The sequence below is a fragment of the Canis lupus genome, chromosome 27, assembly GCF_003254725.2.
Source record: "Canis lupus dingo isolate Sandy chromosome 27, ASM325472v2, whole genome shotgun sequence".
NCBI lineage: Eukaryota > Metazoa > Chordata > Mammalia > Carnivora > Canidae > Canis > Canis lupus.
Window position 1 is genome coordinate 8,442,539 of NC_064269.1, and position 26,193 is coordinate 8,468,731.

The following is a 26,193-nucleotide window of genomic DNA, read 5'->3' on the forward strand; positions in this document are numbered from 1 at the left end:
AATAGCAACTATACTTACAAGGAGAAGAAAATTTCAAAATCCTAGCACTAAAATCCCCAGAGAAAGAGGAGAAGGCCTTGTATTCAACATATGAACAGGGTGTTATAAAACAGCAACAAGTGGGACTCAGAAAGATGTCTCAGAAATTAAAGCCTAAGTAAAAATGGGGGATCCCTGGGTGGCGCAGCGGTTTGGCGCCTGCCTTTGGCCCAGGGCGCGATCCTGGAGACCCGGGATCGAATCCCACATCGGGCTCCCGGTGCATGGAGCCTGCTTCTCCCTCTGCCTGTGTCTCTGCCTCTCTCTCTCTCTCTGTGACTATCATGAATAAATAAATAAAAAATCTTTAAAAAAAAAAAAAAAAAAGCCTAAGTAAAAATGCAATAGATTTGATGATAAAGTCAAAGAAATTTCCAGGAAATTTATTATGTAGACAAAAATGAAAGCTAAAAGAGGACAGAAAATTAGAGGATCAATCTGTAAGAGTCTAGCATCTAAAAAACAAGTTTAAGAAATGGGGAATATAGACAATGGTAGGCAGAGAATTATAAAAAGAGACATTCAAGAATAATTCCCATTATTGAAGGATGTCAATCTCCTGATTAAAAGGATCCACTGACATGAAATGCCCACTTCAGGGAATACAACAAAACACCTACACCAAGACTTATCATAAAATATCAGAATTTTAGAAATTAAGGGGGAAAAAGATCCAAAATACTTCTAGGGGGAAAAATTGATCATAAACACAGGAAAGGGAGCCAGGATGTTATACTCTTCTCAAGAGTAAAGCTGCATGCTGGAAGACATTAGAGCAATGCCCTCACAGCCTTTTTTGTTTTTGTTTTTTTGTTTTGTTTTTTTTAAAAAGGACTTTCCAATCTAGAATTCTATATCTAGCCAAACTATCATGGATAAAAATAAAGGCATTTTCAGATATTTATGGCTTCAAAATTATTAGAAGATATGCTTTACTATGATGAAGGAGTAAATCAAGTCAATCAAGTAAAGGAAATAATTCTGATTCAAGAAAAAAGGGATATGAGGGGCAGCCTGGGTGGCTCAGCAGTTTAGTGCCGCCTTTGGCCCAGGGCGTGATCCTGGAGTCCTGGGATCGAGTCCCATGTCAGGCTCCCTGTGTGGAGCCTGCTTCTCCCTCTGCCTGTGTCTGCCTCTCTCTCTTTATCTCTCATGAATAAATAAATAAAATCTTAAAAAAAAAAAAGAAAGAAAAAGGGATTTGATATTGAAGGAATTCCCAAGAATGGCTGTATACTAGGCTTAGAAAGCAAACTGTTTTGGCTGTAGGGGAAAAATGTAAAAGTGAGAGATGCTGAATAGCTAGATAGCTTATATATGGGCTTGAGAAATACTGAAATATATGGAGAAATCACCAATAGGTCCATAAAAGCTAACGAAAAAGGCAATCATTAACCCCAGAAATACAAAGAAAGAAAGAAACCCTTAATAATAGCACTTGGCTCAGCATCAAACAATCTGACAATATCCGACTTAAGATTTAACCAAAACTGTGATGCAACAATATTATGAGGAAAGCAAAAGCCGAGGGATGAAAGGTGTTAAGGGTATTCCATTCTTTAGAAAGAGTGTCAACAGCTAATGTGTAAAATAGGTAAAATAAGAAATAGTAACATAAACATATTTGAAAATATGTAGGTAAATACCAGAAAAATTGGTTCAAATTGTTTAAAGCTCCCTGTTGAAGATTGGTAGCAGGGATGAAGTAGGGGACTAGTATATTCTGTCATAAGCTTTATATTATATATATTAATTATAGTATATTACATTATATTATATTATATTCCCACTATCTTCACACTGGCCTCTTTTATGCAGGTTTTTTAAAAAAGATTTATTTATTTATTTATTTATTTATTTATTTATTTATTCATTCATTCATTCATTCATTCATTCATTCATTCATGATAGACATAGAGAGAGAGAGAGACGCAGAGACACAGGAGGAGGGAGTAGCAGGCTCTATGCCGGGAGCCCGACGTGGGACTTGATCCCAGGACTCCAGGATTGTGCCCTGGGCCAAAGGCAGATGCTAAACCACTGAGCCACCCAGGGATCCCCCTCTTTAAAGCAGTTTTAAGTGTCAGTACAGTGGCGTTACATACACTTACACAGTTGTGCAAGTTCCTTGTGTTCCTCCCCCCAACAATCATTGCTCTACTTTTTGTATCTACACATTTAATTATTTTAGGTACCTGAAATAAGTAGAATCATATAACATTTGTCCTTGTACCACTGGCTTATTTCCCTTTGCATGCTACATGTAGTAGCCTGTATTCAAAATTTCATTCTTTTTTTAAGGCTGAATAAGATGCTATTTTAACCACATTTTAGTTATTCATTCATCTATTGATGGACATAGGTTACTTCCAACTTTTGGCTATTGTAAATAATGCTGGTATGAACAATGGTGCATAAGTTATCTGTTGAATTCCCTTTCTTTAGTGTACAAAACCAGAAATGGAATTGTTGGACCAAACAGCAATCCTCTATTTAATTCTTACAGAAAGTGAAATACTGTTTTCCATAATGGCTGCACCATGGCACCAGCAATGCACAAGGGTTCTAACTTTTTTACATCTATGTCAACACTTGTTTTCTGCCTCGTGTTTTTTAAAAATAATCACCACTCTAATAAGCATGAGGCAGCATTTCACTGTGGTTTTGATTTGTGCTTCTCTAATAATAGTAATGTTGAGCATCTTCCCATTTCTTTTTTAGAGAGTTTACTTATTTATACATGAGAGACAAAGAGAGAGAAGCAGAGACACAGGCAGAGGGAGAGAGAAGCAAACTCCCCCCAAGGAGCCAGACGTGGGACTCAATCCCAGGACCCAGGATCATGACCTGAGCCAAAGGCAGATGCTCAACCACCCAGGTGCCCCTCTTTCCATGTTCTTTTCTTTTTTCTTAAAGACTTTATTTATTTATTCATGAGAGAGAGAGAGAGAGAGAGAGAGAGAGAGAGAGGCAGAGACACAGGCAGAGGGAGAAGCAGGCTCCATGGAGGGAGCCTGACATGGGACTCAATCCCGGGACTCCAGGATCAGGCCCTGGGCTGAAGGCGGTGCTAAACCGCTGAGACACCCGGGCTGCCCCTCTTTCCATGTTCTTATTGGCCATTTGTTTATTTTCTTTGGAGAAATGTCTTTTCAAGTCCTTTGCCTATTTTTAAAACCAGACTATTTATGTTGTTGAGTTTTAGGAGTTCATTATATATTCTAGACCTCAACCATTTTATCAGATACATAAAACTACAAGTATTTTCTCCATCTGTAGGTTGCCTTTTTGTTCTGGTGATAGTGTCCACTGTGCATAAGTTTCTAATTTTGATGAAGTTCAATTTATTTTTCATTTTGTTGCCTCTGTCTTTGGTGTCATAGCTGATAAATCACTGCCAGATCCAATGTCATGAAGCTTTCTCCCTATGTTTTGTAGTTTTAGCTCTTATTTCTAGGTCTTTGATCCATTTTGAGTTAATTTTTGTGGTAGGTAAGGGTTCAACTTTGTTCTTTTGCATGTGAATATCCAGTTTTCCCAGCTCCATCTGCCTTCTTCTGATTGGATGGAGAAGTGGCACCTTAATGAAAATCATTTGACCATCTGTACCAGGACTTATGTCTGGGCTCTGTTCTATTGCACTGATTAGGTCTGTCTTTATGCCAGTACTACACTGTTTTGATTACTGTAGCTTTGTTGTAAATTTTGAAATCAGGCAGTATGGATCCTCCAACTCTGTTCTTTTTCAAGATAGCTTTGGCTATTCAAGGTTCCATGAAAACCCATAGGAGGGCAGCCTGGGTGGCTCAGCAGTTTAGTGCTGCCTTCAGCCCAGGGTGTGATCCTGGAGACCCAGGATTGAATCCCACGTCAGGCTGCCTTCATGGAGCCTTCTTCTCCCTCTGTCTGTGTCTCTGCCTCTCTCTCAATCTGTGTCTCTCATAAATAAATAAAGTCTTTAAAAAAAATCCCATAGGAATTTTAGAATGGATTTTTCTATTTCTGCAAAAAAATGTCATTGGGATTTTGACAGGGATTTCACTGAATCTGCGGATTGCTCTGGGTAGTACTGACATCTTAACTATATTAAGTCTTCCAATCCATGAACACAGAATGTCTTTCCATTTATTAATGTCTGCTTTAATTTCTTTCAACAATGTTTTATAGTTTTCAGTGTGTAAGTCTTCCATCTCCTTGGCTAATATGATTCCTAAGTATTTTATTTGATTGACATACTGTAAATGGAATTCTTAATTTATTTTTCAGACTGTTCCTTATTAGTGTATAGAAAAGTACCATTTGATTTTTAAATAAGACCCATGTATTAGATTGACAAATGGTATATAAATCAAAAGAAGAAATATATTGCAATTCCCCAGAGCTCAAACTTAATCAGAATGGAGATAAATTGGATTTAAACATTTTACATTATTCAAACAATCAGATTCTGAATTTCAAATTTTAAAAATGCTGACATTTCATACTGTTCAGTACACTGTACTACAAGAATAAAGGTAAATTTCCATATATCTTCTTATCAATGTGCAATTTTCTTATTGCAAATAGAGTTGGCTTTAGTCTTAAAAAAAAAATCATACCCTGTTACTTATTCCACCAGAGATGAGAAATCTCAACACAGAATTATCTTTTGCTGCTATCTGATTTCTTATACTCTCTTCTTCACATATATAGGTTTTGCCAGATTCTGTCAGTATTCTTGCTAAGTAAAACTTCACATCGCTAGAGATGTTTGAATAAAGTTCTGCAGCCTAACCTGGACTGGGAGGTTGAATGGTAAGAAAATTATGGGTTGTTTTCATTTTTTTTTTTATTCTGCTATTCTAAGATCATAGTAACTGAAGGTGCCAGAAGACATTTGGAAGGTTTAGAGTTAAATATAAAGTAACAAAATCAACACCAAAACAAAAACAGTAAAATGAAAACTTTTGGCTGGGTAATATTAAGTCTAGCCAAAGTGGCTCTGCTATAAGCCTAAGAATGTGCAATTTGAATGTGAGGAAAAAGTGCTAAGAAAAAGTTCTAAAATTACTTTTAGAATTCCAATTATCTATACAAATTCCAGCAAAACTCTAGAAAAGAATGAATTTGTGAGACTTCTTTCCTTCCATCTATCAATCATATACTTATTGAATTGCTATTACATTCCAAACCATGCTAGGCACTGAGGACACAAAAAATGAAAATCAATATTTGATCCCTGTTTTCAAAGAGCTCTACATCTAGGGTGGTGAATCTTGAATCTTAAGGATGAATAGAAAGTAGAGATTATCAACCACATATTAAGTACTGTGCTAGGTGTTCAGGCTACAAAGATTACTCGGAAAAAAATCTATACAGAGGTCAGCAGGAGAAAAAAGTCATATAACAACTATCTTAAAGACTATTTATTTATTTGAGAGCATGCATGAGTGTGCACAAGAGGGAGGGGCAGAGGAAGAGAATCCCAAGCAGACTCCCCACTGAGCACAGAGCCTGACCTGGGCTTGATCCATAGACTCATGACATCATGACCTGAGCTAAAACCAAGAGCTGGACATTTAACTGAAACACCCATGCACACCTAAAAACTGTTTACAAAACAGTAAGATTAAATGTTGTATCTCTTCAACAAATTGTGTTGGGAAAACTGGACAGCGACTTGTAGAAGAATGAAACTCGACCACTTTCTTATACTATACATAAAAATAAATTCAAAATAGGTGACAGACCTAAGTATAAGACAGGAAACCATCAAAATCCTAGGGGAGAAAATAGGAAGCAAACTCTTTGACCTTGACTGCAGCAACTTCTTTCTAGGCGCATCTCTGGAGGCAAGGGAAACAAAAATGAACTATTGGGACCTCATCAAGATAAAAAAGGCTTCTGTACAGAGAAGGAAACAATCAACAAAGCTAAAAGGCAACCAATAGAAGAGGAGAAGATGTCTGCAAATGATATATTGGATAAATCGTTAGTATCCGGGAATCTATAGAGAACTCATCAAAATCAACACTCAAAGTATAAATAATCTGTTTAAGAAATGGGCAGAAGACATGAATAGACACTTCTCCAAAGAAGACATATACACATGGCTAACAGATACATTAGAAAATGCTCAACATCACCCAGCGTCAGAGAAATTAAAATTAAAACCACGATGAGATATACCTCATGTCTGTCTGAATGGCTAAAGTTAGTAACTCAGGAAACAATAGCTATTGGTGAGTATGTAGAGAAAGGGGAACATTTGTACTTTTGGTGGAAATGCAAACTGGTACAGCCACTGTGGAAGAGTATGGAAGTTTCTTAAACTACCCTACAACCTAGCAATTGCATTATAAGGTATTTATCCAAAGGATACAAAATGCTGATTCAAAGGGGCACATGCACCCCAATTTCCAAATTATGGAAAGAGCCCAAATGTCCATCAACTGATGAATGGATAATGATGATGTAATATACATATACAATGGAATATTACTCAGCCAGCAAAGAATTAAATCCTGCCATTTGCAACAATGTGGATGGAACTAGAAGGTATTATGTGACATGAAATAGGTCAGCCAGAGAAAGACAAATACCATATGATTTCTCTCATATGTGGAATTTAAGAAACAAAACAGATGAACATAGGGGAAGGGAAGGAAAAATAAGATAAAAATAGAGAGGGAAGCAAACCATAAGAGACTCCTAACTAAAGAGAAAAAAACTGAGGGTTGCTGGAGGGAGGGGGGGTGGTTGAGGATGGACTAAATGGGTGATGGGCATTAAGGATAGTATTTGCTGGGATGAGCACTGGGTGTTGTATGGAAGTGATGATCACTAAATTCTACTACTGAAGCCAATACTACAGTGTATGTAAACAAACCTGAATTTAAATTAAAAAAATAATAAATGTTACAAGTAATAGAGAGCAACAAACTTGATGAGGAAGGGGAACACAGTATAGGAGGCAGCACACAAAAGTTACTATTTGAGCTGAATCATGAAGGGTTTCTAGAAAGGCCAGCACCACAGGCAGAAGGGCATTGTAGGCAGGGAAAATAGTATGAAACTAGAACCAAGGTACAAAAGTGCAACCTGAAAGAGTCTAGCTTAATTAGGAATCTGTATGTGGCTTAGCTGGACTGAAACTGAAGTGCAGGCTATGAAGCACAAGGAGGATGGAGAGGAAAATACAGTGAGAAAGGTAGGAAGAAACCATGTTACAAATGAAGGAGGAACGTGCTGGTATCCTCATGTGGTGACTAAACTTTCATATTTCTTCCTTTCTGAAAATTTTGCTTACTTTTCTATTTGAATGTTAATAATTTTTCTTATTCACTTGTGAGAACACCAGATACACTAAATATAGTAACTTTTGCATTGCAAATACTGTTTTTAGAACTTCAGTTTTAAGTTTTATTCATCTCTTAAGTTTGATATACTCAAATTCATTATTTTTTTCCTTTTGTAATTGATACCACTATTTACGTTGGGAAAATCCAGCTGGAAGGTTATTGCAAGAAATGTAAAAGAACTAATAAGGCGAGGTAAAAATAAAGGTGGGGGAGAACTAAGGTAGATTCAAGATCCATCTGGAAGATGGGATTACTAATATGTAAGAGAAGAGAATTTCAGAGAGAAAGTCACTAGCTAGAAGGTAGGAGATCTCAGAGGACAACTTCTCAACAAAAGACCCTAAAATGAGTCAGTTAAAGATGTGGAAGGAATATTAGACAAGTAAAGACAAGCTCTGAGGAAGACAGAGTCCAAAAGTCATCAACAGAACTTTCCATGTTTGCTTTCTCAAGGATTAGAGTGATTGTTTCTATTTCTACAGATCTATAAAATCCTGAGTTTGTCTTGCTTAAGTCCATTAGAAAGTACATTTGTTTGTTTTTTGGAACTCCTGACTCGAAGATCAAGACCCTGAGCTAAAATCAAGGATCAGGCATTTAACCAACTGAACCACCCAGGAGCCCCAGAAAGTAAACTTTAAACTTCAAAGCATTATAGTGAATCTTAGCAGTATCTATGACTTTGATGCTTCATTAACATGTCAATGACCAAACTAAAATCCATCCTAATTCCATATGAGTCAAATGATACATAATCATTTTCCAATTCATCTCCCCCCCCCCGCCCCCCGCCCTGCCCACCCCAATAAACTTCTAAGGTTTCTCTTTAGTAAACCTACTTTTTGCTTTAAATTCTATGGTCAGCAAGAAAATCAGCCTAACAACAAATTAAAAGATCACCTTTTAGTTGTTTCAACCCTTACTTTTTTGGCTTTTAAGAGATCATGATGGCCTAACCTTAGCATAAGGTTTTGAACATATTCACAAAATTGATGAGAAAAACAGTAAATAAAACACAGATATCTAATCTTATTAATGTATATGTAAAATAATCTAAATGCACTCTGGCTATGGAAAACAGATTACTCACCTGCGACCACATTCTGAATATTTACCAATATTTTTTAATATTAAGGCAGCTGTTAGTCGGATGTGTTTAGTTATTGGTCCCTCTTTTTCATCCTTAAAAAGAAAGGAAAAGAAAAGAATAAAGATCTAAATCATACAGTGCTCACATCTTTACAGATAAGGCTTTCAAGGCTTGCTTACTGTAAAATCTCGAAAGACAAGGTTTCTTGATCCTCTCCTAAGAGCCATAAGGGCAGCACTGGGATGATTCACAATGGCCTTTTGTGCTCTAGGAGTTGAGCCTGTGCCCCCTACAGCAGGCTGCCTAAATTGGGGAGAGAGAGAGATTGTTAACATGATGCTACAGACAGATCGACAAGAGTGACCAACCTGCCAACCAAAGGGTAGTTACTTTGAAATTGGATATAGGATAAATAAAAGTTCCTATGGCCCAGCATTGATGTTTACTTTGTGTCAGCCTAGGCAAAGGGGCTCTTATTATCAGGGTGAAGTTTCAAGTTTTTTATTTTCCAATCTAGCAATTTTAAAGCAAACAACAGATGTTCTAGTGTAGTCCATCTTTAAAGTTTCTGTGCTTTAAACATGGAATAAAAATCAATACAACATGGTATCAGAGTTGTGTCATTCACATCTTTGAATGTCATATGAAGATTTTTAACAATGAAGAAAATAGTCTACAACTTGAGTTGCAAGTTATTTTTTGCTAAACAGTATCTAACAGCAAAACAATATTACTTAAGAATATGTTGAAACAGGGATAGGTCATCCAGAAAAAGACAACCTAACACGATAACAACAAATTATGCTGAACACTGTATTTCAAACTACTACTTTGTTAAATCATCTTATTTTTCATCACTATTTGATCATTTCAATCAATCCTTTCAGTATACTTCTGTCCTTTTTGAAAGATACAGAATGGAAGGACTGCAGAGACAAATTTTACATAGAAGGTTGAAACTACACTAGATTTCCTTGGTCAAGGAGAAAAATTGCATCAATATCTCCTGCATTCTCGTGAGGCAATGGTGGAAAGAGCAATAACACACACCAGAGGAAACACAGTCTATTTCTGACACCATAACTTTTGGTGTGACTTTGAAAATTTCAATTTGTCTCTCCTTGCTTCAGGTTTCATATCTGTAATGTGGGTTTATTTCTGGCACTTTTAAATATAAGTATACTAATTCTGAGTGTAAAAGTCATCTTAAAATTGTAAACCAGTTCACATCCATGTCTATATATATATGTCTACAGATAAGAATATCTATATATAGATACAACTGTTATTGGAGTTTAGGTATAAGAGACAAAGATTTTCGATTGATTGTAATTGATATTCCATATATCTTTTCTTCAAAAAGCAAGACCAAATATATTCCAATATATTCTTTTTTCTTTAAGATTTTATTTATTTATTTTACAGAGAGCACAAGCAGAGGGAGTAGAAGGCAGAGGGAAAAGGAGAAGCAGGCTCCCAGCAGAGCAGGGAGCCCAACATGGGGTTGGATCCCAGGACCCTGGGATCATGACCTGAGCTGAAGGCAGATGCTTGACCAACTGAGCTACCCAGGTGCCCTATTCCAACATATACTTATATCCTACATAATATATATAAATTAAGTACAGTGGAAATTATAGAAAAATATATTTGGGAGAAAAAGGACTTCCCCTTGCATTTAGGATAAAATCCAAACTCATGAGTATGGCTTATGAGACTCTCAGCAAATTATCTGTCATTCTTTTTTTAATTTTAAGATTTTATTTATTTATTAATGAGAGAGAGAGAGAGAAGCAGGCAGAGACACAGGCAGAAGGAGAAGCAGGCTCCATCCAGGAAGCCTGATGTGGAACTCAATCCCGGGACTCCAGGACCACGCCTTGGGCCGAAGGCAGGCACTAAACTGCTGAGCCACCCAGGGATCCCAACAAATTATCTGTCATTCTTTGAGTCTCAGTTTGGTTGCACTTTCCTATCAGAAAGCCTTCCTTGGTCTCTTAGATTGGTTTACGTGGGCTCTCACAGTGCCTTGAACATGTCCTCATTTTAGCAGTTATTACACTAGATTAATAAGAATTACTTATTTCTCACTGGATCTCTAAGACACTGAACAGCAAAAGGTACCTAGGTCGCATATACTTCATATCATACTTTAGTGACCAGCACCTAGTAGATGCTCACTAAACAGTAATGGAATGAATAAAGTGTGTAAGCAGCTTCTGTGTTCCCATATCTCTAGTTCTTCTAGAATTTGAGTTCTGTGAAGTTATAGACTGGTCTTGTTCTTAGAATTCTGTATCTCTGACATAATGCCAGGTACACATCAGTATCTCAATAATGGTGACATATCAATTTATCTTCACATTTTGTCAGTTAAATATATTATTTAGGTTATAGAATCTACAACTAAAGGCCTCAAAAACAGAACAGGAGATAAATACTATGTAAATCTAGTAAGGCTCTTAAAGGAAATCTGTAACTAGAACTTGACTACATGCATTATAAGTATATGGTCATGAAATAACAGGTAAATGACTAACCATAAAGAAAATGTGATATGTATATAGTCTTCCCGTGACACCCTGGCCTGTCCTCAGAGGAATCTTTTTTTTTTAAAGATTTTATTTATTTATTCATGAGACACACACACACACACACACACACACACAGAGAGAGAGAGAGATTCAGAGACACAGGCAGGGGGAGAAGCAGGCCCCATGCAGGGAGCCCGACGCGGGACTCGATCCCGGGTCTCCAGGATCACACCCTGGGCTGAAGGCGGCGCCAAACCTCTGCGCCATAGGGGCTGCCCGAGGAATCGTTTTAAGAAGAAATCTCTTTGCCATTATCAAATACATATTCAATTACTCTCTCAAAAGACAAAGAACCATATATACATTTCCAGTTAATAAAGCATTTCTCAAATATCATCTGTCATTACTTCTAATGACTTGTCTACAACTTAGAATCAAAACATTATAGCTACAAAGTCCTAACAGACCATGCATTCTAGCCAGAATGAAAAGTCGTACTTAGGGAATTTAAACAGTTTGACAGGGTCACACAGCTGGTGAATGGAAGAGCTCAGCTAAACCTAGGTCTCTGGTCTATATGCTAAGCTGTCTTCACTGGTACTATGTTTTGCCTAGATTCCTGACTTTCCTTTTTTATGTACAATAGAAAGTAAACTCATGATTCTTACTTGGTAGAAGATTTTTGACTTCCTGCTTGTCCTGGTTCATCTTGTTTTAATCCTGCAAGCAGGGCATCTTTTGAACAGTGCTTATCCTTTTTGAGAAAGAGGAAGTAAAAGAATATCCATCAAGATCTTTAATGCAACCAAGTGACTTACTGACCAAATAGTATGAAGAAAGTGTACCTGTAAGTGGGTAATAAAAGAAAACCTCTGCCGCTGAAAAGGCTCACAACCTTCCCAAAGACATTGCCCTGGATATACATCTTTTCCTCCGTGTTCAGTTGCTGCATGGTAGAAAACCTGTGAGGGTGTCTGAAACCACCTAGAAAAAATAAAAGTAGTAGAAATTTTCTGGCATTTGCATATGTCCTTTAAATCAGAACACTTGCTCTCCTAATACAAAAGCCCCAGACCAGTATACAAAAACACTATAAGCAAAATAGTGTAGGCAAATCTTACATTTATTTCATTTCAAAGAATATTTTGAAATTATTCTGAAAATTTGTTTATATTTCTAAATCAAATCATTCAACTATACTGAAGACTTTTTTATGTTTCATTCTCAATTCCCTACCTTCAATGAAAGTCAGCCAAGAATCTCTTGAAAGTAAGTAGTATCTTTTTTTTTTAAAGATTTTATTTATTTATTTATTCATTCATTCATTCATTCATGAGAGAGAGAGAGAGAGAGAGAGAGATAGAGAGAGAGAGGCAGAGACACAGGCAGAGGAAGAAGCAGGCGCCATGCAGGGAGCCCGACGTGGGACTCGATCCTGGGTCTCCAGGATCCCACCCTGGGCTGAAGGAAGTGCCAAACCGGTGAGCCACCGGGGCTGCCCCAAGTAAGATCTTTTTAAAACACAACAGAGAATTATTTTATAAACAAATGCCATATTTTCTTATACTTTTAGAAGCTGCTTAAGCATTTATAGACTTCACAGTACACATAATTAACTCTAGCATATTAGATCTAACAATATGAATGCTACAAATTTTGGCAAGTCTGGCTTTTTAGTTGAATTCACATTTTGTCTGTCCATGTTTAAGAAGTCACAGTCCTCACCTCTCTAATGTCATACCCTACTCACTCATGTACCTGGGCTTAACAACGTACAAAGGTCTGAGTGGATAAGTAGCCAAGGACACAACCTAAAGAAAGTCAGATACTATTTTCTCTTAGTAATTAAAATATATGGCAATGAAAGAGAATACTGGTATCCAGACAGCAAAGAGTATATTAAAAGGCTTCAATTATGAATTAGTGACTCAAATATTTTCATAATCAGTATCTTTAAAGTTTACAGCAGAGCTCTCTTAGGACTTGATTTTTTATGGATGTCATAAAATTAGGTCTGTATTTAAACCAGATGTTAAAAATAAATAAATAAATAAACCAGATGTTGATGTGTGGTATATATGATAGAAATTTTAAAATAAATTTTAATCAGAGTAACTGAATACTGAACTATAAAAGACAATGCCAAAATCATTATACATACATTCATATTCATATACATTCATATTCATTTATATAGACACATACCAAGAGTTTATTGTGAAGCTGTCATGGCTTGGAAAAATATTGTAAAAATGTCCAAACGACCTAAAGCAATCTACAGATTCAATACAATCCCTATCAAAATTTGAATGGCATTTTTGGCAGAAACAGAACAATCTTAAAGTTTATACGGAAATGCAAAAGACCGTGAATAACCAAAGAATCTTGAAAAAGAACAACAAAGCTGGAGACATCACGCTGCCTGATTTCAAACTGTATTATAGAGCCATAGCAATTAAAACAGTATGGTATTAGCATATAGACAGACACACAGATCAACGGAACAGTAGAGAGCCCAGAAATAAACCCACATTCTATGATTGATTAATTTACAAGAGAGGAGACAGGAATACATGGTAGGGAAAGGAGTGTCTCTTCAATAAATTGTTTTGGGGGAACTAGACAGACCAATGCAAAAGAATGAAACTAAACATATTACATCATACATAAAAATTAACTAAAAATGGATGAAAGATATTGAATGTAAAACCTGAAACTAGAAGACTCCTAGGAGAAAACATAAGTGGTAAGCTCTTTGATATCAGTCTTGGCAATGATTTTCTTGGATTTGATATTGAAAGCAAAGGCAACAAAAGCAAAAATAAGTAGGACTATATCAAACTAAAAGCTTTTGAACAACAAAGGAAAACAATCAACAAAAGGAAAAGGCAACCTACTGAATGGGAAAAAGTATTTGCAAATCATGCATCTAATACAGGATTAATATCCAAAATATATGAAGAACTCATGCAAACCAATAGCAAAAAATAACCCAATTAAAAAACAGCAGAGGATCTGAATATTTTTACAAAGAAGACATACAGATGGTCAACAGGTACATGAAAAGATGTACTCAACACCACTAATCATCAGGGAAATGCAAATGAAAAGCAAGGTAAGATATATCACCTCACACCTGTCAGAATGGCTAATAGAAAAGACAAGGAACTGACAAGTATTGGTGAAGGTATGCAAAAGAGAACACTCGTGCACTGTTGGTAGGAATGAAAACTGGTATAACCATTGTGACGAACGGTATGAAGGTTTCTCAAGAAATAAATAATAGAACTACCATATGATACAGTAGTAATTCTACTTCTGGGTATTTATCTGAAGAAAATGAAAACACTCATTAGAAAAGACATACACATCCCTACATTAATTACAGTATTATTTACAAAAGCCAAGACATGGAAGCAACCTACATGTCCACAGATAGATGAAAAGATAAAAAAAGTTGTGGTATACACATATACAATGGAATATTACTTAGCCATACAAAGAATAAAATCTTGCCATTTGCAACATCATGGATGGACCTAGAGGGTATTATGCCAAGTGAAAGAAGTCAGAGAAAGACATATAATCTCACTTATATGTGGAATCTTAAAAAAACAAACTAAGCTCATGGATAAACAGAACAGCCTGGTGGTTGTCAGATGGGGAATGGCAGTTGGGCAAATGGGTAAAGGGAACAAAATGTACAAATTTATAGTTATAAAGTCATGGAGATGTAACAAAAAGAAGAGCTTATGATGTAATTAAAATTAATAAGTACGTTTTAGTTTTAGAATCTTTTAATCTTCAGTACTCAAAATGCTATTTCATTAAATATGAAATAAATATGACTGGAGCTCTAATAATCGTCACGAGGCATTTCTTTTTTTTCAAGGAGGCATTTCTTATTGTATTTTTAATATCTTACCTAAATACTATAAATTATTAATTGAAAGGTAAAGCTGTTTGCGCGCGCACACACACACACACACACCAAAATCCAAATGTACTACTAGTCACTAGTCAAAATGATGTCTGATTCTAAAATATTCCAGCAGTACATTAAATGAATCAAGATTACTACAACACCCAAGATTGATGAATTTGCCAGTCACTAGAAAAAGGGATAAAATTAGTGCTCTTTAAATCAACTCAAATTACTAAATATATAAAACTGTGTATATGTATGGTTTTAGGATCACAGGGATTTTCAAGAGTTCATGATTTTACCTGCCTAGCACAGTCTAGTATTTCTCTACTAACTACTACCTTTTCCCTCATCTTAAGTCTGTTTTTTATTTATCTAACTACTCGTCATACAAACCATTCATTGTCTGGTGATGGTACAAGTTCTAATATAACTATGAATGGAGCAGTTGCAATGATCATATAAGGGTAGAAATAACTTACAGTTTCCAAATACATTACATGGAATATGTAGATTTTTAAAGCTTAAACGCAATTTCAATGTAAAACAGATACTGAGTTTGCAGAATATTACTGATTTTTCTGGAATGGGATACAGAAAGAGATAAGGTAGGATGCGCTACTTGTATACTAGTGTGTCTAGAACAATTTTCCTTACTACTACCCTTCCATCAAGGTACAGCTGCCATCCAAAATAACACGGTCATTTAAAGAAACCAGAAAAATTCAAGAGTATCTAATGAAAATAAACATTCCCTGTGATTTAATTGCCCAGACTGTTAAAGATTTTGAAGTACTTCCTTTAAGCTGCACCCCTCACCTGCACCCCTGCCCCCATCATATGTGTGTGTGTTTTTATACACAACTGGGACTGTTACTCATAAAATTTGATACACTGCTGCTACAGTACGGCTATATAGTACATTTGTACTATTTTTTTTTAAAGATCTTATTTATTTATTCATGAGAGACACACACACACACACACAGAGGCAGAGACACAGGCAGAGGGAGAAGCAGGCTCCATGCAAGGAGCTTGATGCGAGACTCGGTCCCAGGACGCCAGGATCACGTCCTGGGCCAAAGGCAGGTGCTAAACTGCCACCCAGGGATCCCCACTTTACCAATTAAATGAATGCCCTTCACTAAGACACTTCACTGTTGTCTGCTGAAAAAAAATAAATACATTTCCTGACATGTCCAATGTGAATAGCACACCCTCCACCCCTGGGGCTCCTGTGCACAACAGATGGAAGCACTAGACAAATAACATTTCTGAAACTCATTTTACTTATTGTCAATCTACCTTTCAGGGTGGGTGTGAGGCTTAAATCTGATGACACATGTAAAGTCATTTGGCCAACAATAAATGAGAGCTATTATGATGATCATTAGTAGCAGCAAAAGCAATCATAGTGGTGGCACTAGTAATCTCTTGTCTTTTCACCATACCCATCTCACTAATTACCTACACTGAGGCTTTCCCCACAACTATCCCAAAATTGCCAAGTCTTGCTCAATAAAGTTTAGTCCACCTCCAAGTTAATGCTCCCAATTATCAATGGATTCTCATCACTGCAATTTATTAATTTCTACTTCTGAAGACATTCCCCAGGGCAGCCCAGTGGCCCAGAGGTTAAGTGTTGCCTTCGGTCCAGGGTGTGATCCTGGAGACCCAGGATCGAGTCCTGCGTCGGGCTCCCCGCATGGAGTCTGCTTCTCCCTCTGCCTCTCTCTCTCTGTGTCTTTCATGAATAAATAAATAAAGTCTTTAAAAAAAAAAAAAAGAAAACATTCCCCATAGAAACTGCTCCGAACTTTTTCACTTTTTGTTAAATAAACACTAAATTTCAATTTGATTGTTTTAGAGTTTGTCTTCCCCCAAATAGTGTGAGTTTGTAAATTTAGGGATATTACCTAACTGTTCTGTGTCTGAAAAAAAAAAAGGGCTTATTACTGAAAGAATTTAAATTTATTCTATGAGAGATGCTCTAACTTCCTCTTTCTCTGTATTAAATATTCTGTCATTACTCAGACTTCCCCCTTGTCTTTGATCTTAGCCAGAGATTAACTTAACTTCCAGAGTTAATTCTTTCACTTATATTCTGGAATCTGTTAATTACCTTTGTAAACTACCTCCTCTTTTGCATCTATCTTTTCCTTTCTACTGAACCCTGTACTTAATTGTAACATTATATATGCTACTCCAACTAAAAAGAAATGAAATAACACTTTTCATTTGATCTCATTACTATCATAAAAGATAGGAACTAGATTTATAATATCTGGCAAAGCAATGATAAATTTAATTAATATTTAATACATTTATTATAGTAATTGAATATATTTATTATAGTAACATATCTGATGATTTTTTTCTCCATCATTGGCCATCTTTCAAAGATACATATTATTTTTCAATTATATCATCAATACAATTTATAATGGCTAGTCCCCTGCTCTTTACATAAATGGTGGCAGATAAAGCATAGGATTAGCTTTTATTTCTTTATTTAAAACCCCTTCACCAAATTCTTTTTTCTTTCAGCTGTTTGTTTCAACTGAACAAATTATTTGCATATGGCTACTCAGCGCAAGTTTGTGGATTCTAGTTACCCTAAACAGCCGCTTAAGGTTATACCACTTTCCACCTGAAAATAAAGCCAATAACCATTACTTTATTGGTGTTAATTATAAAATGATTATTACTATCACTTTTCTTTCCATCAAGCAATTTCTCAGGCATCATAAATATATAAATAAGTGAAGTAAATAAAGCATACTTTTCCTACTACCTTAAAGATTTTATTATTTAAAAACCTGCAATCTATGTAGGTTATATATATTTATATATACTATGATGTTTTAATAATTCACCATATTTAAAAGAACAATTTAGAAACAAACATCTGTGGCTATAAAGCTATGGTTGTTTCCTTTGTTTTTAAAACATAAATAAAAGGAGGGTGCCTAGGTGGCTTAGTTGGTTAAGTGTCTGCCCTGGTCATGATCTCAGGGTCCTGGGATAGAGCCCCACGGCAGGCTCCCTGTTCAGTGGGGAGTCTGCTTTTTCCCTCTCCATCTGCCCCTTCCACGCTATCTACCTCTCCCCAGGCTCATGCCCTCAAATACATAAATAAAATCTTAAAAAAAAAAAACCCATAAATAAAAAGGTTGAAAATAGCATTTTAGTTCAGACAGTTTCATTTAAAGTTTTCTTAGTTGCTGAAGTTCTTAGGCTGTTTTTCTTTAACAACCAAAAGGATTCTATGTCCCTCCTTCATAGCCTTCCTGCTGCAAAAACATATAATTTGACTTAAAACACATAGGATATGTATTTTTAATAGGAAAATTCTAGTTTAAAAGATGCACATTTAAATGTTAATAAATGCACATAAATGATAGTACATCGAAAAAAACTATACTGCAAAAAGAGGTTTTAAAAGTTATACTGTTAATTTGGACGAATTAACTTTTACTTCAACCCTTGATATATCTAACTGTTCTACGCAGATAACATTCTCTGGCCAAAGAAATACCAAGGGTATGCATTATTTTATATTCACATGAGATTTAGTAGCAAGCTGCTAAAATTTGGAGGGGGGGGGGAGCCCAAACCAATAATGATGGTGGGAGACTTATCCAATTTTATTACATACCCAATCATCAAAGTCCAAAATGGAAAAACCAAAAAAAAAAAAAAAAAGACAACTTGCTTTATTATTAAAAGAAGTTAATTTATTGCCTTAGTAGAGGACTAAAAATTGCAAGTGCAAACTGAACAACCCCAAACTAAATATGGTGCCCTTGCAAAACTAAATGCTGCAGTTGCTACAGCGCTCTGTCTGCCACAGTCAAACCAGATTCAAAGCCACAGGTAGGAGCAACTGATTGATTGGCTTAGCTGCCAGAGGTAATGGGGGAGAAAGCAAGTATTTGACCTTTTTTTTTTTTTTTTTTTTGCCTTTTGTAGAAAGAGATAAGTCCTGCCGTCTAGTAAGACTAAAATTATGGGAAATATCTCAAACATAGGAAGGGAGTTTGGATGGAAGATATTCAAAACCAAATGTCTTTGGCCCTATCTCCTTTTCTCCTAATAATTAATACTATTGACAATATTACAAGTAATAGTAGTAGTATTAATAATAATTAATATTATTAATTATAAAGAAAAGGATTTTTCTTTTTGCTCTTTGATCCTTTAGCGCCAGCTCCTACTAACCTACCAACCTACTGCTACTGTGAAGCAGTCATGTATTTTATACAACAAAATAGGAAATATATTCTCAGGGACCTTGTTTAAATAACTATGCTTTTGAAATCTGTACCCTCCACCAAAATTTTAATCACATCTGAAAGCAGTATAGAAGTACATAAGCACAATTTAGGCACTTCAATAAATATGTTATACTTAATAATTAACTAAATATAAGCTTGGAGATAAAATAAAAATGAATGATGATGTGTGTATTTGTGTGTTTTTAATAAGACAAAGCATACAAATGAATTTGAGACTGGATACTCACCTGGACTTCTTGAAAGATAGGGCAGTATATAGGTTCATACTGCTCATGATAAAGCTACACCCAACATAAAGTACCTCTCTACCTGAGCTTCTGTTTGCTCATTATTTACTCTAAATTTAGTATGTTCACAAACATCATCTTATTTGATTTCTATGATGGCTCTTTGTTAAAGGTAAAATTATCCCCACTTTACTGCTAAAGAAAACATGCTTTCAAACAAGTAACTTTCCAGAGCCATAGAACTATGTGGCAAGAGCTGGAGTTTGAAACCAGGTATGTGTAAAGGCCTAACTTTTCCTATTCTAACACATGACTATTTACTTGGATAATAAACCTAAGTTCATGCCCAGGTTAAAACTGAAGTATAATTTTATACACAGTACTTATGATGCTATAATTTTTTTCCTATTTTTAATGCTGGTAAATTCTGAAAGCATAGTAGATTTAAGAGGTTAACACTGTTACATAATTTTCTTTATTCCGTGTATAGTTTCTAAGGAATAAATAAAGTTTATTAGTAAACTACAGGCTAAGTCCTTAGTAAATTCTATTCGCAAATATTTTAAATAACTCTAAAAAGGACTTCGACACAATTTGACTAATTTGTGTCATGGTATATAACTTTTGGTTTTGGGTACCATCTTTAAATATTCTTTGGTATCCAGTGTTTGGAAGAATGAAGTAAAATAAAAAGTTCTGCCATTAGCTGTGGAATGAATTAGGGCTTTTCCTAATAAGATATTTTTATGTATCAGTAGTAGCCCAAGGAATGTATCTTAAACTAATATTACCAAAAAGTATTATATAAAATTAATCTCACACTTATATAGGCTTATTATTATTATTTTTTAGGCTTATTATTTCAAACTTTAAGTATAATAACAAGTATAACAAAATACCCATTGATTCTATAGCTTTTACATAAAATCTTTTATAAATGGAGAAACAGCAAGGGCTACATCTTTACAGTTGAAAATATAAGATGCCAACAGGCTAGGTCAGCAAAGAACTGTTGACTACAGAATCAAGCCAATCTTCATTAATTGACCTCACTCAATAATATTAATTAAAAGCCCTTTATGTGCTAGACATTGTGCTAATATGATAAAAACTCCAGGATGCAAAACATCAACCCTCTGAAGATATCTTCTGGCCTTATGACCACAAAATTTGGACAAAGAATGCTATAAAAGTGAAGTCTAAGCTGTCAAGTAATGTAACTACTGAATTAATTTCAACCAAAACTTGTAATTTAAGTAGAATTAAGCAGTCACTGATGTATCCTGAATTACCAATTTCTACTCTGGACATCTTATCCTATATTAAATACTTCCAAATCTATCAAGATTGCAGTTTTATATATCATAATCAACTAGTCTTTGGAAACCTTCTTTACCTTAAAATAAAATACATCAAACTGCATTCAGTTTTTGTTAAATATTTCAATTTTTTCATTTAACTCAAACTCACTACATTATTTCTGAAATTTCAATTGCTAGGAGAAATTAAAGATTTACCATGAATTCTGGGTGATACTTCTGGAAGAATTAGAAGGACCTTTACAGAGAAATTCTAGTTGCCTGTAAGTTCTCATTCATTTGTCACAGAGAGTGAAGTTGATGTTTCATGTTGCTCTCTGTTAGTTCCCATGAGACCATTGATTATTCAAATCCCATCTTGATGCAAAAATATCTTTAGGATTATACAGGAGTAACAAAACCTTATATTAGAATCTTTAGGAGGAAATACAACTGCAAAAGGTTCAGTAGGAACCCAGTAGTTTGAGCCTCAACATCACTTAAGTAGATTCTTAGGTGGCCAGGGAATATCAATTTTATTAGTGCAAATAAAAGTCCCTAGTTTCTAAAAAGAACAGTTTCCACTTTGGAAATGTTTGTTTATTGATATCCTATAAATTCTCTTTGACTCTTTAATGATACAACTCTAAATATAAACACGATATAGGTTACACTCCTCCCAAGGGAAAAGAATTTTTGTCTTTTCTATAACAGCTATTAGCTAGATATGAATGAGAAACAATGTATTCTAAAAAAAAAAAGAAGCTTTCAAATGTCTTTTATAGCAGCAGAACAGTCTTTTCAAACAAAATATGACTTAGAGTCTTTATGCATAAAGCAGAAAGCAGAGATACTATGGTTAAATGTAAGTTGGAGGCCTCTTTCAAATATCCCCTTTATCCTGGCACTGCTTATTCAAAGAACACTGGCCAAGAAATAGTACTAAAAGTACTAAAAACAATGGATGTAAATTCTTGGCTTACCAGAGGCACTAAGTCTTTTCCTCTAATTATACAGAATTAAAAGAGCAGTTCATGGGTATCTTTTATTACAGAGAATTTTTTGGGTCCCATTCCTTAAATAAAGATCAAACACAAAATATAATCACATGTTATTTATATATTTCAGTTATAAACTAGCAGTCTACATCATGGACTTTATAAGAATAAAGATTAAGGACAAAGACCTTCCAAATTTTTGTCAGACATACAAAGACGTTAGAAGTTGTCACTCATTCTCAGAACAAGAAAAAAAGCTGAATTGACAGTTAACAATTCTTCTTAAATCCATCAGAGGACTGAGGTCACAAGGCAACTGCCTCCCTGAAAACTGGAGACAGTCAAATATAGAGAATCACAAATAACTTCAAGAGTCAATAACTGGTAGGAATACTTAAGCAGAAATTGATGAATTGTCGGAAGGTCTAGTATGGATTATCTTGAAAGATGAAAACTTTGGGGGATGGTATGCGGCTGCAGTCTCGGTAGAGAGCTTTTTTGAGTTTTAACTCCAGGAATTTTACCAAGGTCTCATAGTAAAGACTGGAGGAAAAAAATTCCCTACGGATTCCAGCATGGGGGTGGGGGTTGGGGGTGGGGGATCAATTTTAAATTTGCCCAGAATATTCTCTCCTTACCAAAGGCCTGCCCTCAAGAAAAATTACTTCACCAAAGCCTTATCTGGCCGATGGGAAGGAGCAATTAGGTAATTTGAGCCCTCCAAATTCCTCACATAAGGGGAGAAAAATAAAGAAAACAAAAGAAAAACTCTTCTTCATGTCACAGCCCTTAGACTCAAGCCCAATAAAAGTTAGATTTAATCATGAGATTATAGAATGCTTCCCATCTGCATACCTTATCAACATATCAACCGGGCTCCAGTATAATAACAGTGGATTACAACTGAGAAAGCTGTAAGATACAGACTCAATTTAACAATGAGCTTCAGGATGCCTGTGTGGCTCAGTCAGTTGAGCATCTGATTCTTGGTTTTGGCTAGGGTCATGATCTCATGGGTCTTCAGACCAAGCCCCAAGGGGGCTCTGCGCTCAGCACAGAGTCTGCCTCAGATTCTCTTTCCCTCCCTCCCCAGCCCCAACATGCCCTAAAATTAAAGTCTTTGGGAAAAAAAAAAAAAGAAAAAAAGAGCTTCTAACAAAACCCAAAGACAACAAGGGAGGGGGAAAAAGGACACTAGAAGAAACTGAAGCCTCTCTCACTGCTACAGCAAACATTAAATACAGCATAATTCCTAAGCAGGTAAATATAAAACTTAACACTAAAGGTCTCTATACCTCAGTTCCTATTAACTGATATCCGGTGCATGTGAACTGGACTCAGATATGGCAGGGACTTTGAAATTATCATACTGCAGACTAAACATAGTTATGATTAATATAATATGCTAATCACATATTATAATATAATTAATATGCTAAGACTCATGCAAAGAAGTGGCAACATGTAAAAAAGATATGGATAAAGTAAGCAGAGAAATGGAGATATTAAAAATAAAAAAGAAATGCCAGAAATAAAAAATACTGTATCAGAAATAAAGAATGCCTTTAAGGAGTGGCTGGCTCAGTGGGTGGAGGAGTGGCCGGTTCAGTTGGTTGAGCATGTGATTTGATCTCAGGGCTGTGGGTTTGAGTCTTCTGTTGGGTGTTAGAGATTACTTAAAAAATAAAATCTTAAAAAAAAAAAAAGAAAAAAGAAAAAGAATGCTTTTGATGAGATACAGCCAAGAAAAGAATCAGTGAGTTTAAACATGTATGAATAGAAACTTCACAAACTAAAAAATAAAGAGAAAAAAAATGAAAAAAGGAAACATATTCAAGAACTGTGGGACAATTACAAAAGTTGTAACATATGTGTAATGGGAATATCAGAAAGAGGAAAGAGAAAAAAATGGAAAAAATACTTGAAGTAAGAATGGCTGAGAATTTTCCAAAATTAATGACACCCCAAACCATAGATTAGGAAATTCAGAGAATACCATATAGGATACATATAAAAACAACACCACCTAGGCATGTTATATTCAAACTGCTAAAAACCAAAGACAAAAAATCTTGAAAGTAGCTAGATGGAAAATAGCAAAAACAAAAACCTTACTGATAGCACAAGAAAGGTAAGATTATCTGATGTCTCTTGAGAAACCACATAAGCAAGAAGAGTAGAATGAAATATTTTAAAGTTAAGAGAAAAAGATTTTTTGTCCACAAAGTTATTTTTCAAAAGTGAAGGAGAAATACTTTTTTCAGACAAAAACTGAGGGCATATCTTCACTGTAGAGCTACCTTATAAGAAATGTTAAAAGAAGTTCTTCAATGTGGTTTATGTATACAATGGAATTATTACTCAGCTATTAGAAATGACAAATACCCACCATTTGCTTCAACGTGGATGGAACTGGAGGGTATTATGCTGAGTGAAGTAAGTCAGTCGGAGAAGGACAAACATTATATGTTCTCATTCATTTGGGGAATATAAATAATAGTGAAAGGGAATATAAGGGAAGGGAGAAGAAATGTGTGGGAAATATCAGAAAGGGAGACAGAACGTAAAGACTGCTAACTCTGGGAAACGAACTAGGGGTGGTAGAAGGGGAGGAGGGCGGGGGGTGGGAGTGAATGGGTGACGGGCACTGGGTGTTATTCTGTATGTTAGTAAATTGAACACCAATAAAAATAAATTAAAAAAAAAAGTTCTTCATACAGACTACAGAAGAAAAATTGGTGGAGGTCAGAAACTGGGATGTATATAAAGAAAGGAAGAGTACTGGAGAAGGAAAGAATGGAAGTAGAATAAAATATTTTACTTTTCTTATTTTTAACGGATTTAGTAGGTAAGTGTTCAGAATAACAGCTACAATGTATTTGGTGATTAAATCTTTGGATAAGTGAAATGAATGATAGCAACTGCATAAGGACATGAGGGAAGAATCAAGAATACTGCATTACAAAGGACTCGTACTACACATTGTTGTTTGAAAGTGAACTAGATTAGCCATCAACATATAACCCGAACAATCATAAAAAAAAAAAAAAAGTTTAAGATTTTATTTATTTATTCATGAGAGACACAGAGAGAGAGAGAGGCAGAGACACAGGCAGAGGGAGAAGCAGGCTCCATGCAGGGAGCCTGATGTGGGATTTGATCCCGGGTCTCCAGGATCACACCCTGGGCCGAAGTTGGCACTAAACCGCTGAGCCACCCGGGCTGCCCCAATAAAAAAAATTTTTAAAAGAAGCATAATTGATTTGCTAAGAGGAACAAATAGAATCATATAAATTACTTCATTAAAAACCAAAGAAAGTAAAGCATGTGAAAACAAAAGATACAAAAAGCAAGTGAAATGAATAGAAAATATTTGTAAATATGACAGTTATTAATGCAACTGTATCAATAATCACTTTATTTTTTTTTTTAAATTTATTTATGATAGTCACAGAGAGAGAGAGAGGCAGAGACACAGGCAGAGGGAGAAGCAGGCTCCATGCACCAGGAGCCTGATGTGGGATTCGATCCCGGGTCTCCAGGATCGCGCCCTGGGCCAAAGGCAGGCGCCAAACCGCTGCGCCACCCAGGGATCCCTCAATAATCACTTTAAACGTGAATGATCTAAATACACTAATTAAAAAACAAAGAGACTCCCAGAGAGGATAAACAAAATGAAACTCAAGTATGTGTGGTTAGATATAACAACACAGATTAAAAGTAAAGTGATAGAGATGGTTGGGGAATTAGCAAAATAGGTGAAGGGGATTAAAAGTTACAAACTTCCAGTTGTAAAATAAGTAAGTCATAGGGATGAAAAGTACAGCACAGGGAGCTTAGTCAATAATACTGTAATAACTTTGTAGGATAACACATGGTAACTAACCTTAGCATACTGAATGTTGTGTAATGCGTATAACTGTCAAATGGCTATGCTGTACACATCACACAATACAATAGTGGATGTCAACTATACTTCAATTAAAAAACATTTTTTTTTTCAATTAAAATTTTTTTAAAAAGGTAGTTAGCAACAGTTGAAGGATTGACTTATGTGAAGAAAACCTATGGGAAGAAGAGAAAATCATATTCAAAGTTGAAAGTTGGGGACTAATTAATTTGAACATTAAAATCCACTTTATGCTCCATCCCTCCATCCACCCTCCCTCCCAAAATATAAAAGGATGGTGAAAGATATACCACACTAACAGTAATCAAAAGAAAGGTGAAGTAACTATACTAATGTCAGACAAAGCAGACTTCAGAGTACAGGGACTATGAGAAATAAAGAGGGACATTACACAATGATACGGAGGTCAACTCTTCACAAAGACAGAAGTCTTAAGGTCTGTACTCTTAACACAAAGCATCAAAAAATGAGCAAAATCTGACAGAACTGCAAGAAGAAAACAGACAAATCCACTAATTATATTTGGAAACTTAG

General features: G+C 35.5%; 1 protein-coding gene and 1 long non-coding RNA gene across 4 annotated transcripts in view; one reads left to right on the forward strand and one right to left on the reverse strand.

Annotated features, from left to right (window-relative positions):
* The window catches only part of ARID2 (AT-rich interaction domain 2), a 168,815-nt gene that overhangs the window by 7,875 nt on the left and 134,747 nt on the right, over positions 1-26,193 (reverse strand). For both annotated transcript variants that reach the window (XM_025477357.3, XM_025477356.3), the window contains 4 exons: positions 11,849-11,987; positions 11,672-11,757; positions 8,649-8,772; positions 8,470-8,561 (listed from right to left, as the gene is read on the reverse strand). In XM_025477357.3, the coding sequence (XP_025333142.1) occupies positions 8,470-8,561; positions 8,649-8,772; positions 11,672-11,757; positions 11,849-11,987 (441 nt within the window). The remainder of the gene's footprint in view (positions 1-8,469; positions 8,562-8,648; positions 8,773-11,671; positions 11,758-11,848; positions 11,988-26,193) is intronic.
* The window catches only part of LOC125753846 (uncharacterized), a 37,427-nt gene continuing 20,005 nt past the window's right edge, over positions 8,772-26,193 (forward strand). Inside the window, exons 1-3 of one of the 2 annotated variants that reach the window (XR_007406515.1) lie at positions 8,772-8,851; positions 9,895-10,041; positions 17,476-17,593. This is a non-coding gene — a long non-coding RNA (uncharacterized LOC125753846). Of the gene's footprint in view, positions 8,852-9,894; positions 10,042-17,475; positions 17,594-26,193 lie in introns of those variants that run through there. The other variant, XR_007406514.1, reaches the window with a different exon arrangement.